General features: G+C 51.4%; 1 protein-coding gene across 1 annotated transcript in view; it reads right to left on the bottom strand.

Moving 5' to 3' along the window:
- The window catches only part of LOC144508689 (myosin-7-like), a 137,033-nt gene that overhangs the window by 22,377 nt on the left and 97,804 nt on the right, over positions 1-16,852 (bottom strand). Inside the window, exons 29-33 of the mRNA XM_078236973.1 lie at positions 14,164-14,290; positions 12,545-12,663; positions 5,876-6,072; positions 3,298-3,647; positions 496-620 (exon numbers count right to left, since the gene is read on the bottom strand). Of these exons, the coding sequence (XP_078093099.1) occupies positions 496-620; positions 3,298-3,647; positions 5,876-6,072; positions 12,545-12,663; positions 14,164-14,290 (918 nt within the window). The remainder of the gene's footprint in view (positions 1-495; positions 621-3,297; positions 3,648-5,875; positions 6,073-12,544; positions 12,664-14,163; positions 14,291-16,852) is intronic.

Raw genomic sequence — 16,852 nt, 5'->3', positions numbered from 1 at the left:
CTGCTGCACCTGCAAACCAACTCCTTGAGATTCCTGCACAAGGACACCCAGGTCCCTCTGCACAGCAGCATGCTGCAATTTTTTACCATTTAAATAATAGTCCATTTTGCTGTTATTCCTACCAAAATGGGTGGCCTCACAGTTACCAACATTGTACTCCATCTGCCAGACCCTCGCCCACTCAGACTATCTATATCCCTTTGCAGACTTTCAGCGTCCTCTGCACACTTTGCTCTTCCACCCATCTTAGTGTCATCTGCGAGTTTTGACACACTACACTTGGTCCCCAACTCCAAATCATCTATGTAAATCATAAACAATTGCGGTCCCAACACTGATCCCTGAGGCACACCACTAGTCACAGATCGCCAACCAGAAAAACACAATTTACGCCACTCTTTGCTTTCTGTTAGTTAACCAATCCATTCAGCCGACAAGGTGAACTCATTTTAGTTTTTCTTCCGTTCCTATCCTCCAGCTCTCAGTTGGACTTACCTCAGCCTCGGCCAAGGCTCCTTGCACCTCGGTCTTCTCCTGCTCCAGGCTCTTCTTCACTTTATCCAGCTCATGGATGGTTTTGCTGCCTTCACTAATCTGATCAGTCAGGTCTGAGATCTCATCTGTCACCAAGAGAAAGAGATTTCAGCTACTGTTCCACAGACCGGGAATAACACTGCAGTGTTGGAGTGGCAATATTGAGGGAGCGCTGAACTGTCCCCTCTGACAGTGCGGCACTCCCTCAGTACTGAACCTCTGACAGTGCGGTACTCCCTCAGCACTGATCCTCTGACAGTGCGGCACTCCCTCAGTACTGACGCTCTGACAGTGCGGCACTCCCTCAGTACTGACCCTCTGACAGTGCAGCACTCCCTCAGTACTGATCCTCTGACAGTGCGGCACTCCCTCAGTACTGACCCTCTGACAGTGCAGCACTCCCTCAGTGCTGACCCTCTGACAGTGCGGCACTCCCTCAGTACTGACCCTCTGACAGTGCAGCACTCCCTCAGCACTGACCCTCTGACAGTGCGGCACTCCCTCAGTACTGACCCTCTGACAGTGCAGCACTCCCTCAGCACTGACCCTCTGACAGTGCGGCACTCCCTCAGTACTGACCCTCTGACAGTGCGGCACTCCCTCAGTACTGACCCTCTGACAGTGCAGCACTCCCTCAGCACTGACCCTCTGACAGTGTGGCACTCCCTCAGTACTGACCCTCTGACAGTGCGGCACTCCCTCAGTACTGACCCTCTGACAGTGCGGCACTCCCTCAGCACTGACCCTCTGACAGTGCGGCACTCCCTCAGCACTGACCCTCTGACAGTGCGGCACTCCCTCAGTACTGACCCTCTGACAGTGCGGCACTCCCTCAGCACTGACCCTCTGACAGTGCGGCACTCCCTCAGTACTGACCCTCTGACAGTGCGGCACTCCCTCAGTACTGACCCTCTGACAGTGCAGCACTCCCTCAGCACTGACCCTCTGACAGTGTGGCACTCCCTCAGTACTGACCCTCTGACAGTGCGGCACTCCCTCAGTACTGACCCTCTGACAGTGCGGCACTCCCTCAGCACTGACCCTCTGACAGTGCGGCACTCCCTCAGCACTGACCCTCTGACAGTGCGGCACTCCCTCAGTACTGACCCTCTGACAGTGCGGCACTCCCTCAGCACTGACCCTCTGACAGTGCGGCACTCCCTCAGTACTGACCCTCTGACAGTGTGGCACTCCCTCAGCACTGACCCTCTGACAGTGCGGCACTCCCTCAGTACTGACCCTCTGACAGTGCGGCACTCCCTCAGCACTGACCCTCTGACAGTGCAGCACTCCCTCAGTACTGACCCTCTGACAATTGTTCGGGAACCCAAATATACCTAATTTTGGAGCTTGGAATTTAGGATTTGCAGTTCCACATGGGCATTGGGCTGTATTCACACGTGTGGGGTTTGGAGAATAGCCACACATGCACGGTTTGTTGATTTCACACACGTGCCAGCAGGAGACGGCTGCACATGTGTTTTTGTCCATGTTCATATGTTTTTTATTCAGTCACGTGATATGGGTGTTGCTGTCTCGGGCAGTATTTATTGCCCATCCCTAATTATCCTGGAGAAGGTGGTGGTGAGCTGCCTTCTTGAATTGCTGCAGTCCATGTGGTGTAGGTACACCCACAGTGCTGTTAGGAACAAATTTGAGCCAGCGAAACTGAAGGAACAGTGATACATTTCCAAGTCAGGATGGTGTGTGGCTTGGAGAGGAATCTCCAGGTGGTGGTGTCCCCATGGTTTTGCTGCCCTTGTGGGTTTGGAAGATGCTGTCTAAGGAACCTTAGTGAGTTCCTGCAGTGCATCTTGTCGCTGGTACACACTGAACTAGATTAGCCATACAAATACTGTGGCTACCAGAGCAGATCAAAGGCTAGGAATGCTGCAGCAAGTACCTCACCTCCTGATTCCCCAAAGCCTGTCCACCATCTGGCCAAGGTGATTAAGAAGGCATTTGGCATGCTTGCCTTCATCAGCTGGGGCATTGAGTACAAGGGTTGGCGAATCATGTTGTAGCTATATAAAACCTTGGTCGCCACGCTACCAGAAGGATGTGGAAGCTTTGGAGAGAGTGCAAAGAAGGTTCACCAGGATGTTGCCGGGTCTCGAGGGTGTTGGCTATGAGGGGAGGTTGAATAAACTAGGATTGTTTTCACTGGAAAGATAGAGGCTGAGGGGAGACCTGATAGAGGTCTACAAAATTATGAGAGGCATAGACAGCGTGGATAGTCAGAGGCTTTTTCCAAGGATGGAAGTGTCAATTACAAGGGGGCACAGGTTCAAGGTGAAAGGGGGAAAGTTTAAGGGAGATGTGCGGGGTAAGTTTTTCACGCAGAGAGTGGTGGGTGCCTGGAACGCGCTGCCAGAGGAGGTGGTGGAAGCAGACACATTAGCAACATTTAAGAGGCATCTGGATGGGTCCATGAATAGGGAGGGAATAGAGGGATACGGATTGAGTAAGGGGAGAAGGTTTTTTTTAGTTTAGTTAGGGCATCATGGTCGGTGCAGGCTTGGAGGGCCGAAGGGCCTGTTCCTGTGCTGTACTTTTCTTTGTTCTTTGTTATCAACAAGGCACAAGTCAGGAGTGGGATGGAATACTCCCCTCTTACCTGGATGGGTGCAGCTCCAATAACACTCAAAAAGCTCAACACCATCCAGGACAAAGCAGCCCTGGTTCATTGGCACCCCACCCCCGTAAACATCCACCCTTCCACCACTGACATGCAGTGACAGCTGTGAGTACCATCTGCAATACCTTGGAGGTTCTTGTTCTCTCGTTTGAGGGTCTCCAAGTGGTCTAGTGACTCCTCGTAGGCATTCTTCAGTTTAAAGAGCTCAGTGCTCAGACTCCGAGCTTCCTTTTGTGATGCCTCCAACTCAGCCTGCGCCTCCTCAAACTTCTGCTTCCAGTCAGCGATTGTCTTGTCGAAGTTGCGCTGCTTTTTGTCAAAAGCGAGAGCGGCTGAATTTGCTCTCTCCAGATCAATGGTCAGATCCTCAATTTCTGTCTGCAGACGATGCTTCGTCTTGTCCAGGGAGGAGCACTTGGCGTTCACGGCTTCCACTGCTTCCTCTGCTTCCTGTAGGCGGATGGCCAGCTTCTTCCTATTTGCAGACAATCACCCAAATTTGGTTAGTTCCTGGTGCTTATTAAGAGGACATGAGCTGTAAATGGAACCATTTATCAATTCAGTCTTAAAACGCTCCCAGGACAGGTACAGCACAGGGTTAGATACAGAGTGAAGTTCCCTCTACACTGTCCCCCATCAAACACTCCCAGGACAGGTACAGCACGGGGTTAGATACAGAGTAAAGCTCCCTCTACACTGTCCCCATCAAACACTCCCAGGACAGGTACAGCACGGGGTTAGATACAGAGTGAAGTTCCCTCTACACTGTCCCCCATCAAACACTCCCAGGACAGGTACAGCACGGGGTTAGATACAGAGTAAAGCTCCCTCTACACTGTCCCCATCAAACACTCCCAGGACAGGTACAGCACGGGGTTAGATACAGAGTAAAGCTCCCTCTACACTGTCCCCATCAAACACTCCCAGGACAGGTACAGCACGGGGTTAGATACAGAGTAAAGCTCCCTCTACACTGTCCCCATCAAACACTCCCAGGACAGGTACAGCACGGGGTTAGATACAGAGTAAAGCTCCCTCTACACTGTCCCCATCAACACTCCCAGGACAGGTACAGCACGGGGTTAGATACAGAGTAAAGCTTCCTCTACACTGTCCCCATCAAACACTCCCAGGACAGGTACAGCACGGGGTTAGATACAGAGTAAAGCTCCCTCTACACTGTCCCCATCAAACACTCCCAGGACAGGTACAGCACGGGGTTAGATACAGAGTGAAGTTCCCTCTACACTGTCCCCCATCAAACACTCCCAGGACAGGTACAGCACGGGGTTAGATACAGAGTAAAGCTCCCTCTACACTGTCCCCATCAAACACTCCCAGGACAGGTACAGCACGGGGTTAGATACAGAGTAAAGCTCCCTCTACACTGTCCCAGCTGGGAGATATGGTCACCAGGTTTAATGGGCAGATCATTGTACGAGGTGCAAAGAAAGCCGGTGATTTTGACAGTTCCTTTGGCAGGACATCGATCCGAGAAATATAAATTTACTCTAATATCAGATATATTATTATTGGAGAAAGTGCAGAGGAAGTTGAATAGAATATTAACCAAGGCGATTGACTTCCATTCCATCGAATGGCAATGGGATTATTCTCCTTCGGGTAGAGATGGTTAAGAAGAGATTTTATTGAGATATTCAGAATCATGAAGGGAATTGAGTGTAAATCAGGTGAAACTTGTCAGTGGTGGAGGGTCAGTAACAGAGGAATCAGACTCAAGGTCAGGAACAGTGGGGAGGCGATGAGAATTTCACAGTGAGGTGTGATCTGAAAGGGCAGAAAGGTAGATTCAATAATGATTGGATAAACACGTAGAGAGGGAAACTGACAGCACTATGTGCAAAGAGCAGGAGTGGGACTAATTTCATACATATGTCAGCTTTTATAAAGAGCTATGATGGGCCAAATGGCCTCATTCTGTGCTTCTTTATTCTATGATTTATTTTATTCACAGGATGTGGGCTGACTAGGTCAGCATTTACTGTCCATTCCTAATTGCCCCTGAGAAAGTGATGGTGAACTGCCTGCTACCCACTGTGCCGCCACCTCTACTGGGTCTGTCGTGCCGGTGGAACAGGACATATCCAGGGATGGTAATGGTGGTGTCTGGGGTATCACCTTTAAGGTATGATTCCGTGAGAATGACCAAGTCAGGCTGTTGCTTGTCTGGTCTGAGAGACAGCTCTCCCAGGTTTGGCACAACCCCCCAGTTCCGATACCTTGGTCGATGGCAGGTTGGAAGGTCGCCAGGGCTGGGTTGTTTCCTATGCCAAGGTGAATGTTGGAATGTCTGTCTGGCCTTGTAACAGTTTTGATAAACTGAGTGTCTCGCTCGGCCATTTCACACGGCAGTTAAGAGTCAACCACATTGTTGTGGCTCTGGAGTCACATGTAGGCCAGACCAGGTAAGGACGGCAGATTTCCTTATGGGATGTGTTTTATGACAATGGTCGTCATTAGACTCGCTTTTAATTCCAGTTTTAATAACTGCATTTAAATTTCACCAGCTGCTGTGGTGGGATTTGTAGCCTTATCCACAGATCATTATCCCAAACCCCTAGCTTACTCATCCAGTTAAATGACCACTGTACCACTACATCAAAGAGGTTGCCGTAACAACTGGGCCTCAGTGAGGATGAACAATCTATAGTGATCAATGTTAATGATTGTTCCCGTACATACTTGGCCTCTTCCAGTTCCTCTGTTCTCTGAATTGCGTCGGTTTCATATTTGTTACGCCACTGTGCCACCTCAGCATTGGCCTTGGACAGCACCCTCTGTAATTCCGCCTTTGCCTCCTGTTCTTCCTCGTACTGTTCTCTCAGGAGGTCACAGTCATGGCGGGAAGCGTGCAGCGCATGAGCCAGAGCATTCTTGGACTTTAATGTAAACACAAACAGAATTAAAGATGGCGGCTGTTCTCCAGTTACTGACCTGTCCAAGCTGAGTGGCCTTGAACCAATAGCTTCACGCTAATGTCACTAGTTAACTGGTCCGAGTCGTAGAGATCAGGAAGATTCCAGAAGGAGGACCATGTACATGTTGATTAGATGTTTCAGCAGTGACTCACTACAGCTCTGGAGCAGAGTTCCCGCCCCTGCGATATCTGCCTGATGTGAAGATGTTTAGATTGTTGATGAGGGCGAAACATGCTCAGAATCTGCCTTAAAGCTCACGTTGCAGGAGACCCGAACAACGGTCGCTCCTTGGACAAGGTTCCAAAAGCTGCCAGCCTCTGGAATTTTACTCCAGCACAGACTGGAGGGGGAAATTTGAAGTGATCTCCAAACATCTCCTTCCACTTAAAACTGCACATTCTAAACTGCCAGGTGCTCAATCTCTAAGCAGCAATTCTCCAGAATCTTCCAACAGTCAATCTGCACAAACATTCCTCACCTTCAGCTTCCTTCCCAATGAAACATCTACCCTCATCTACTCTAGCCACTTCCTGACACACTCCTTTCCATCACTCCCAAATGTGAAAAGGTCAAACACCTGATCATGTCTAATGTTTACTAACCTTTCACACAAAATTAGAGAGATGAGATTGGGGGGAATATATCGGTTTGGATTGAGACTGGTTAACAAGCAGAATGTGGAGATGCCGGCGTTGGACTGGGGTAAACACAGTAAGAAGTTTAACAACACCAGGTTAAAGTCCAACAGGTTTATTTGGTAGTAAAAGCCACACAAGCTTTCGGAGCTCCAAGCCCCTTCTTCAGAATGACTCGTTACACGACCCCTCTGAATTGTCCTCCCTCTGCACCGCTGTAATGTGCTCTCCAACCAATACCGCTACTCCCCCACCTCTTTTGGCCCCTCCTCTGTCTCGCCTAAAACACTTGTACCCCGGAATATTCAGCTGCCAGTCCTGTCCCTCTTTCAACCAAGTCTCTGTCACCGCAACCACATCCACCTGAAGAAGGGGCTTGGAGCTCCGAAAGCTTGTGTGGCTTTTGCTACCAAATAAACCTGCTGGACTTTAACCTGGTGTTGTTAAACTTCTTACTGTAACAAGCAGAAAGCAGAGAGTAAGAATAAAGGGATCATTCTCGGGATGGCAGCTTGTTCCTGGTGGCCTACCGCGGGGATCAGTGCTTCACCCCCAGCTGTTCAGCATCTACCTCAATGATTTGAATGTGGAATGTAACACTTTCACATTTGCTGATCTCACAAAACTAGGTGGGAATTTGAGATGTGAGGAAGATGCAAGGAGGGTTTAGACAGACAAAGTGAATGGAATCTATTGTCAATAAGTGTGCAGTTATTCACGATGTTGAAAAAACAGAAAGGCAGAATATCTCTCCAATGGTGAATCTTTGGAATTGTCTGTCCCAAAGGATGGAAGCTCAATCATTGAACATGTTCAAGACAAAAATGGATAGATTTTTGGATATTATTGGCATTATGGGATATGGAGAAAGTGGTTCTGAGGGAGATGATGAGGTAATGATCTCATTGTATGGTGGAACAGTCTGGATGGGCTGAAGTGTGTGTGTTCCTAGCCATTCATCATTAAATCTGGCTGGAACACAATTAGCCGTGCCATGCTCTGCCAAACCACCGACTATATGCCTCATGCTCCCAATGCCTCGTGCCAGTGAGGCTAAGAATAGGGAGTTAGTACAATTGAATGCTTGGCTAAAGGACTGGTCCAGGAGGGAGGGCTTCATTTTCCTAGATCAATGGGAAGTTTTCAGGAGAGGATGGCACCTGTACAAGAAGGACGGGTCACAACTAAATTGGAAGGGCATGAATATCCTGGCTGGGAGTTTTGCTAGTGCAGTTCGGGGGGGTTTAAACTAGTATGGTAGGGGGGTGGGGATCAAAATATTAGGTCTACAAGTGTAGAGGCTGGGGACGAGCTTGGGGCTGGGACAAGGCTGGCAAAGAAGAAGAGCACTCTGAGGGAGGATGACCTCACTGGGCCTGGAGGTCTGGAGTGCTTATACTTCAATGCAAGGAGCGTAGCAGGTAAGAAAGACGAACTTAGGGCCTTAACGCTCACGAGGAATTTGGATGTGGTTGCAGTGACAGAGACTTGGTTAAAAGAAGGACAGGACTGGCAGCTGAATATTCCGGGGTACAAGTGTTTTAGGCGAGACAGAGGAGGGGCCAAAAGAGGTGGGGGAGCGGCAGTGTTAGTTGGAGAGCATATTACAGCGGTGCAGAGGGAGGACAATTCAGAGGGGTCGTGTAACGAGTCACTCTGGGTGGAGCTTAGAAACAGGAAGGGCGCTGTCACTATGTTGGGGGTATACTACAGACCCCCCAACAGCCCAAGGGAAGTGGAAGAACGGATATGTCAGGAGATAATGGATAGGTGCAGGAAAAATAGGGTTGTTGTAGTGGGAGACTTCAATTTCCCTGGTATAGACTGGAAATCGCTGAGAGCTGGGACTCTGAATGGGGAGGAATTTGTAAAATGTGTACAGGAGGGTTCTTTGGAACAATATGTAGATAGCCCGACTAGAGAGGGGGCTGTACTGGACCTAGTACTGGGGAATGAGCCCGGTCAGGTCTTCAAAGTTTCGGTAGGGGAACATGTGGCAAATAGTGACCACAATTCTGTTCGCTTTAGGATAGTGATGGAAAAGGATGAGTGGTGTCCCAAGGGTAAGGTGTTGGATTGGGGGAAGGCTAACTTTAGTGGGATTAGGCAGAAATTGGCAGCTGTTGATTGGGAGAGGCTGTTTGAGGGTAAATCCACATTTGGCATGTGGGAGTCTTTTAAGGAACAGTTGTTAGGGCTACAGGACAGGCATGTGCCTGTAAAAAAGGGTAGGATTCGAGAACCGTGGATAACCAGGGAAATTGAGGGACTAGTCAAAAAGAAAAGAGAGGCGTATGTTAGGTCCAGGCAGCTAAAAACGGAGGGAGCTCTGGAGGAGTACAAAGAAAGTAGGAAAGAACTCAAACGGGGAATTAGAAGGGCAAAAAGGGGTCACGAAATGTCCTTGGCAGACAGGATTAAGGAGAATCCCAAGGCATTTTATTCATACGTTAGGAACAAAAGAGTTGTCAGGGAAAAAATCGGACCTCTCAGGGACAAAAGTGGGGAATTATGCTTGGAGCCAAAGAAGTAGGGGAGATCCTAAATGAATACTTTGCGTCGGTATTCACAAAGGAGAGGGATGTGTTGACTGGGAGTGTCTCGGAGGGGAGTGTTGAACCGTTGGAGAAAATCTCCATTACAAGGGAGGAAGTGTTAGGTTTGTGAGAGAATATAAAGACTGACAAATCCCCAGGGCCTGATGGAATCTATCCAAGGCTGCTCAGGGAGACGAAAGATGAAATCGCTGGGCCTCTGACACAAATCTTTGTCTTGTCACTGGACACAGGTGAGGTCCCAGAGGATTGGAGGATAGCTAACGTGGTCCCGTTATTTAAGAAGGGTAGGAAGGATAACCCGGGTAATTATAGGCCGGTGAGCTTGACGTCCGTGGTGGGGAAGCTGTTGGAGAAGATTCTTAGAGATAGGGTGTATGCGCATTTAGAAAGGAATAAACTCATTAATGATAGTCAGCATGGTTTTGTGAGAGGGAGGTCATGCCTCACTAACCTGGTGGAGTTTTTTGAAGAAGTGACTAGAATGGTTGACGAGGGAAGGGCCGTGGATGTCGTCTATATGGACTTTAGTAAAGCGTTTGACAAAGTCCCTCATGGTAGGCTGGTAAAAAAGGTTGGATCTCATGGGATAAAGGGGGAGGTGGCTAGATGGGTGGAGAACTGGCTTGGTCACAGAAGACAGAGGGTGGTAGTGGAAGGGTCTTTTTCCGGCTGGAGGCCTGTGACTAGTGGTGTTCCGCAGGGCTCTGTATTGGGACCTCTGCTGTTTGTGATTTATATAAACGATCTGGAAGAAGGTGTAACTGGGCTGATCAGTAAGTTTGCGGACGACACAAAATTGGCAGGACTTGCAGATAGTGAGGAGCATTGTCAGAGGCTACAGAAGGATATAGATAGGCTGGAAATTTGGGCAAAGAAATGGCAGATGGAGTTCAATCCTGATAAATGCGAAGTGATGCATTTTGGTAGGAATAATGTAGGGAGGAGCCATAGAATAAATGGCAGAACCATAAAGGGTTTAGATACGCAGAGGGACCTGGGTGTGCAAGTCCACAGATCCTTGAAGGTGACGTCACAGGTGGAGAAGGTGGTGAATGGTCTAGTTTGGTCTAGAATGGTCTAGTTTGGACCAAGGAGCGGCATGGGCTTGGAGGGCCGAAGGGCCTGTTCCTGTGCTGTATTGTTCTTTGTTCTATATCAGGATCATTGTAAAGAGTAAAAGACTCCACTTCCTTCAACTCCTCGGCCACAGTTCCTCCATCTCGCCTTAAATAAGCACTGCATGGACCTCTTGGCCACGGTGATTGAGACCATCCACTCCATTGGCATTGTCATTTTCCTTTGCCCAGCATGCCTGACGACCCAGATGGTATCTAAATGCTGCCCCTCAGTGTCATCATCCTAGAACAGTGTTAGTTTTCACATGTCAACTGGCAACACCCACCCAGCTTTACCTCAGGCCCACCTCTCCCGTCTCTCCCAGTGTCTCTAAATTACCAGACAGGTTATCCGACTTCCGGCACTGAATAAGGAGAAATGTGCTGAAGCTATTGTTTTTGGTCTCAGCACGGACTCAGTTCCCTCGGTACCAACTCCATTCCTCTCCCTGGTCTCAGCCTGTTTTCAATCTGAACATTCTGTTTGGCCTTCTAACGCCATTTCCTCTCCATCACCAACACCACCTCCTTCTAGCTCTGTAATATCGTCATCCCCATCCCCACCTCATTTCATCCCCACGTCCCATTCCCCATCATCCTTGTGCACACTGACCTATTGTGATTTCTGTCTAAGCAATGCCCTCATTCCTCCCTCCTCCTCCTCCCTATCTCTTTAATCTCCTCCAGTCCCACAACCATAGATATCATAGAATTCATAGAATCCCTACAGTACAGAAAGAGGCCATTCGGCCCATCGAGTCTGCACCGACCACAATCCCACCCAGGCACTATCCCTATATCCCTACATATTTACCCGCTAATCCCTCTAACCTACGCATTTCAGGACACTAAGGGCAATTTTTAGCATGGCCAATCAATCTAACCCACACATCTTTGGACTGTGGGAGGAAACTGGAGCACCCAGAGGAAACCCACGCAGACACGGGGAGAATGTGCAAACTCCACACAGACCTCCCGAAACTCGATTCCTCTGCCCGCTTGTCAATCCCCTAATCCATTTGCTCCACCAATAGTGGTTATGCCTTCAGCTACCTGAGCCTTAAACTCACAATCATAGAATCATAGAATCCTATGGAGGCCATTTGGCCCATCGAGCATGCTCTGACCACAATCCCAACCTGGCCCTAGCCCCATAACCCCATGCATTTACCCCAGCTAGTCACCCTGACAGTAAGGGGCAATTTAGCATGGCCAATCCACCCAACCCTGGGAGGAAACCGGAGCACCCGGAGGAAACCCACACAGATACAGGGAGAACGTGCAGACTCCACACAGACAGTGACCCAAGCCAGGAATCGAACCCAGGTCCCTGGTGCTGTGAGGCAGCAGTGCTAACCACTGTGACGCCAAAATGTAATGTTTTAACTTTCTTATGAATTTATCTTCTGGTGTTGATCAGTAAGTCATTCCTACCAACCATGTGATTCCCAGCCCTGTCCGGAGTTAGCTGATCTACACGGGTGGTCTTTGTGCTTTGTGGTATAGAGGGGTGAAAATCAGCCTGGTTTTCTTTTTTCTTAATTCATTCATGGGACATGGGTGTCACTGGCTGGCCAGCATTTATTGCCCATCCCCTGTTACCCTTGGAGGACAGTTGAGAGTCAACCACATTGCTGTGGCTCTGGGGTCACATGTAGGCCAGGCCAGGTAAGGATGGCAGATTTCCTTCCCTAAAGAACATTACTGAACCAGATGGGTTTTTCCGACAATTGACAATGGTTTTATGGTCATCAGTAGATTCTTAATGCCAGATATTTTTTATTGAATTCAAATTCCACCATCTGCCGTGGCGGGATTCGAACCCAGGTCCCCAGAACATTCGCTGAGTTTCTGGATTAATAGTTTAGCGATAATACCACTAGACCATCACCTCCTCTGCCTCTATCTTGCTCTCATCCATTAAGGCTTCTTAAAACGCATCTCTTTGACCAAGCTTTTGGCCACCTGACCCAGTCTCCAGCTTCAAGACCATTTTCTCTGGTTCTGCTCCTGTGACCTTTGTCTATAGAAACATAGAAAATAGGAGCAGGAGTAGGCCATTCAGCCCTTCAAGCCTGTCCCATCATGGTACATGTCTGAAGTAAGAGATGATGAAGTCACTCACTTTGGTCTCTTCCTCCAACTGTCTCCTCAACTCCTCGATACTTTGTGTGAAGGAAACCTTTCCACGGCTTAGCTGGTTAATGAGAGCTTCCTTCTCCTCCATTTGTCTGCTGAACTCCCCTGATGGTTATCAAGGAACAATCTTAGAAACTCTTAAACATACAAAAAAATCAGCTGACTAAAAGTGAAAGACGTGCTGGTTAGGGTGCTTTGGCCATGCCAAATTCTCCCTCAGTGTACCCGAACAGGTGCCAGAGTGTGGCGACTAGGGGATTTTCACAGTAACTTCATTGCAGTGTTAATGTAAGCCTACTTGTGACACATAAATAAACTTTAAACCTCAATTAAAACTTTAAACTCATAGAATCATAGAATCATAGAAACACTACAGCACAGAAAGAGGCCATTCGGCCCATCGAGTCTGCACCGACCACAATCCCACCCAGGCCCTACCCCCATATCCCTACATATTTACCCACTAATCCCTCTAATTTACGCATCTCAGGACACTAAGGGCAATTTTAGCCTGGCCAATCAACCTAACCCACACATCTTTGGACTCCCCTTTACTTTTTCTGGCCTTTTCCGATGACACCATCTTTTGCTGGGACACGTTGCTATCAATGTTGTCAGGACTCTGGTATCTCCACAAGTCAACACTCGAACCTCCCTGGAGGTGGTTTATCATTCATTGCTCTACCCCCCCGCCCCCCCCCCCCAACCCCCCCCGCACCCCCCACCCGGCATTGTCAGAACCCCTCACATTCACCCTGGGGACAGTGAGCATATTGCCATGGAAGGAACTCCCTGTTCACCACCTCCCAGCTCCCCCTCCCCACCCCCACAAAGGTCCAGCTCACCGCCCCCCCATCCCCCTCGCCCCCCCGACCGCCTGCTGCCCCCCCATCTTGCTAGTTCCCCCCAGTTGCCAATTTTAATGGTTTCTCTGATCCAAGCTCCAAGCGAAGACCCCAAGATTTAAATTTGCTGATCAGATGTGTGGATATCGCTGGGAACTAAATGTGAGTCTGGCCGAACCCTGACTGGGGATTTTTCCTCAGGGTAACTGGATGTGAAGCAGAATCCGGGCTGGATGGGTTATCCTGGGAACCATTCTTTCCATCACTGGCACCCGTCTCCCATTGCTCAGTGCCCCCTCCCCAATGCCCCCTCCTCAGTGCCCCCTCCTCAGTGCCACCTCCTCAGTGCCCGCTCCCCAGTGCCCCCTCCTCAGTGTCCCCTCCCCAGTGCCCGCTCCTCAGTGTCCCCTCCCCAGTGCCCGCTCCCCAGTGCCCGCTCCCCAGTGCCCGCTCCCCAGTGCCCGCTCCTCAGTGCCCCCTCCCCAGTGCCCGCTCCTCAGCGCCCCCCTCCTTAGCCCCTTGTGTTCCGCACTCCCACACTAACAGAGTGCCGGGGGGGGGCGGGGATATCTCACTCACCCCCTAGCCCACACAGCTCTGCCCCCTCCAGACCCTGCCCCCCACCCCCCCCTGGACCCTGCCCCCCGGACCCTGCCCCCCACTCCCCCCTGGACCCTGCCCCTCCCCCAACTCTGCTCGCCCAGGCACCCCCCTCCCCCCCCCCCCGCCCCCCCTCCCCACCCCCACCCCTCGCACTCACCATTCTGACTCTGCAGCTTTGCTCTGTGTGATGCCAGGTCTGCCACTTGCCGCTGAAGTTCTCCAACTTTGGTATTTGCTTCATTCAGCTGATCTTCATAAGTTCTGCACATTTTCTCAGAATTAGTCTGGAACGCAGAGAAGACCAAACTCAGTCATTTATTCTTCACAATCTTTCAAACCACTGAGGAGGGGACAGAGAGATTTGTTCAGAAATAGACTCTGTCCCTCTGGAAATCTCTCTCTCTCCAGTATCTCCGATTGGAATTCTGGATCCTGTCCGCAGTGACCTCCAGGTCAGTGGAAGGTTCCTCTTCTCCTCGGCATCTCCACCCAGGATCTCCACCCAGGATCTCCACCCAGGATCTCCACCCAGGATCTGCTCCCAGGTTCCTGGAATATCAGCCAATGGGAACAGCTTTTCTCTTTGCTCGATCTAAGCTCGTCTTGTCAACTCGATCTCCCTCCCTCGATCCCCCTCCCTCGATCCCCTTCCCTCGATCCCCCTCCCTCGATTCCCCTCCCTCGATCCCCTTCCCTCGATCCCCCTCCCTCGATCCCCTTCCCTCGATCCTCCTCCCTCGATCCCCTCCCTCGATCCCCTTCCCTCGATCCCCTTCCCTCGATCTCCCTCCCTCGATCCCCTCCCTCGATCCCCCTCCCTCGATCCCCCTCCCCTTGATCTCCCTCCCTCGATCCCCCTCCCTCGATCCCCTTCCCTCGATCCCCCTCCCTCGATTCCCCTCCCTCGATCCCCTTCCCTCGATCCCCCTCCCTCGATCCCCTTCCCTCGATCCTCCTCCCTCGATCCCCTCCCTCGATCCCCTTCCCTCGATCCCCTTCCCTCGATCTCCCTCCCTCGATCCCCTCCCTCGATCCCCCTCCCTCGATCCCCCTCCCCTTGATCTCCCTCCCTCGATCCCCCTCCCTCGATCCCCCTCCCTCGATCCTCCCCCTCGATCCCCCTCCCTCGATCCCCCTCCCTCGATCCCCCTCCCTCGATCCTCCCCCTCGATCCCCCTCCCTCGATCCCCCTCCCTCGATCCCCCTCCCTTGATCCCCCTCCCTCGATCCCCCTCCCTCGATCCCCCTCCCTCGCTCCCCCTCCCTCGATCTCCCTCCCTCGATCTCCCTCCCTCGTTCCCCCTCCCTCGATCCCCTCCCTCGATCCCCCTCCCTCGCTCCCCCTCCCTCGCTCCCCCTCCCTCGCTCCCCCTCCCTCGCTCCCCCTCCCTCGCTCCCCCTCCCTCGCTCCCCCTCCCTCGATCCTCCCCCTCGATCCCCCTCCCTCGATCCCCCTCCCTCAATCCTATTGCCACTAAATCAGTGGCCATTCCACTAACCCCGGCACTGACGTTAGTCGATGTTGTTCAGGGCGTTCTCTCTCTCTCTCTCTCTCTCGCGCTCGCTCTCTCTCGCGCTCTCTCTCTCTCGCGCTCTCTCGCGCTCTCTCTCTCTCTCTCGCGTTCTCTCTCTCTCTCTCTCTCTCGTGCTCTCTCTCTCTCTCTCGCGCTCTCTCTCTCTCGCTCTCTCTCTCGCATTCTCTCTCTCTCTCTCTCGCGCTCTCTCTCTCTCGCGCTCTCTCTCTCTCTCTGTGTCTCACTCTCTCTCTCTCTCTCGCGTTCTTTCTCTCTCTCTCTCGCGCTCTCTCTCTCTCTCGCGTTCTCTCTCTCTCTTTCTCACGCTCTCTCTCTCTCGCTCTCTCTCGCGTTCTCTCTCTCTCGCGTTCTCTCTCTCGTTCTCTCTCTCTCTCTCTCACGTTCTCTCTCTCGTGCTCTCTCTCTCTCTCTCGTGCTCTCTCTCTCTCTCTCGCGCTCTCTCTCGCGTTCTCTCTCTCTCGCGCTCGTGCTCTCTCTCTCTCTCGCGCTCTCTCTCGCGCTCTCTCGCTCGCGCTCTCTCTCTCGCGCTCTCTCTCTCGCGTTCTCTCTCTCTCTCTCTCTCTCGCGCTCTCTCTCTCTCTCTCTCGCGCTCTCTCTCTCTCTCTCGCGCTCTCTCTCTCTCTCTCTCTCGCGCTCTCTCTCTCTGTGTCTCACTCTCTCACTCTCTCGTGTTCTTTCTCTCTCTCTCTCTCTCGCGCTCTCTCTCTCTCGCGCTCTCTCTCTCTCTCGCGTTCTCTCTCTCTCGCGCTCTCTCTCTTTCTCGCGCTCTCTCTCTCGTTCTCTCTCTCTCTCGCGCTCTCTCTCTCGCGCTCTCTCTCTCTCGCGCTCTCTCTCTGTGTCTCACTCTCTCTCTCTCGCGTTCTTTCTCTCTCTCTCTCGCGCTCTCTCTCTCTCTCTCTCGCGCTCTCTCTCTGTGTCTCACTCTCTCTCTCTCTCTCGCGTTCTTTCTCTCTCTCTCTCTCTCGCGCTCTCTCTCGCGCTCTCTCTCTCTCTCGCGCTCTCTCTCTCTCGCGCTCTCTCTCTCTCGCGCTCTCTCTCTCTCGCGCTCTCTCTCTCTCTCTCGCGCTCTCTCTCTCTCGCGTTCTCTCTCTCTCTCTCTCTCGCGCTCTCTCTTTCTCGCGCTCTCTCTCTCGCTCTCTCTCACGTTCTCTCTCTCTCGCGCTCTCTCTCTCTCGCGCTCTCTCTCTCTCTCGCGCTCTCTCTCTCTCGCGTTCTTTCTCTCTCGCGCTCTCTCTCTCTCTCGCGCTCTCTCTCTCGCGCTCTCTCTCTCTCTCTCGCGCTCTCTCTCTCTCTCTCGCGCTCTCTCTCTCT

This window comes from Mustelus asterias, chromosome 20, assembly GCF_964213995.1.
Source record: "Mustelus asterias chromosome 20, sMusAst1.hap1.1, whole genome shotgun sequence".
NCBI classification, from domain to species: domain Eukaryota; kingdom Metazoa; phylum Chordata; class Chondrichthyes; order Carcharhiniformes; family Triakidae; genus Mustelus; species Mustelus asterias.
The sequence above is the reverse complement of the archived record's forward strand: the minus strand, read 5'-3'. Positions and strand labels throughout refer to the sequence as shown.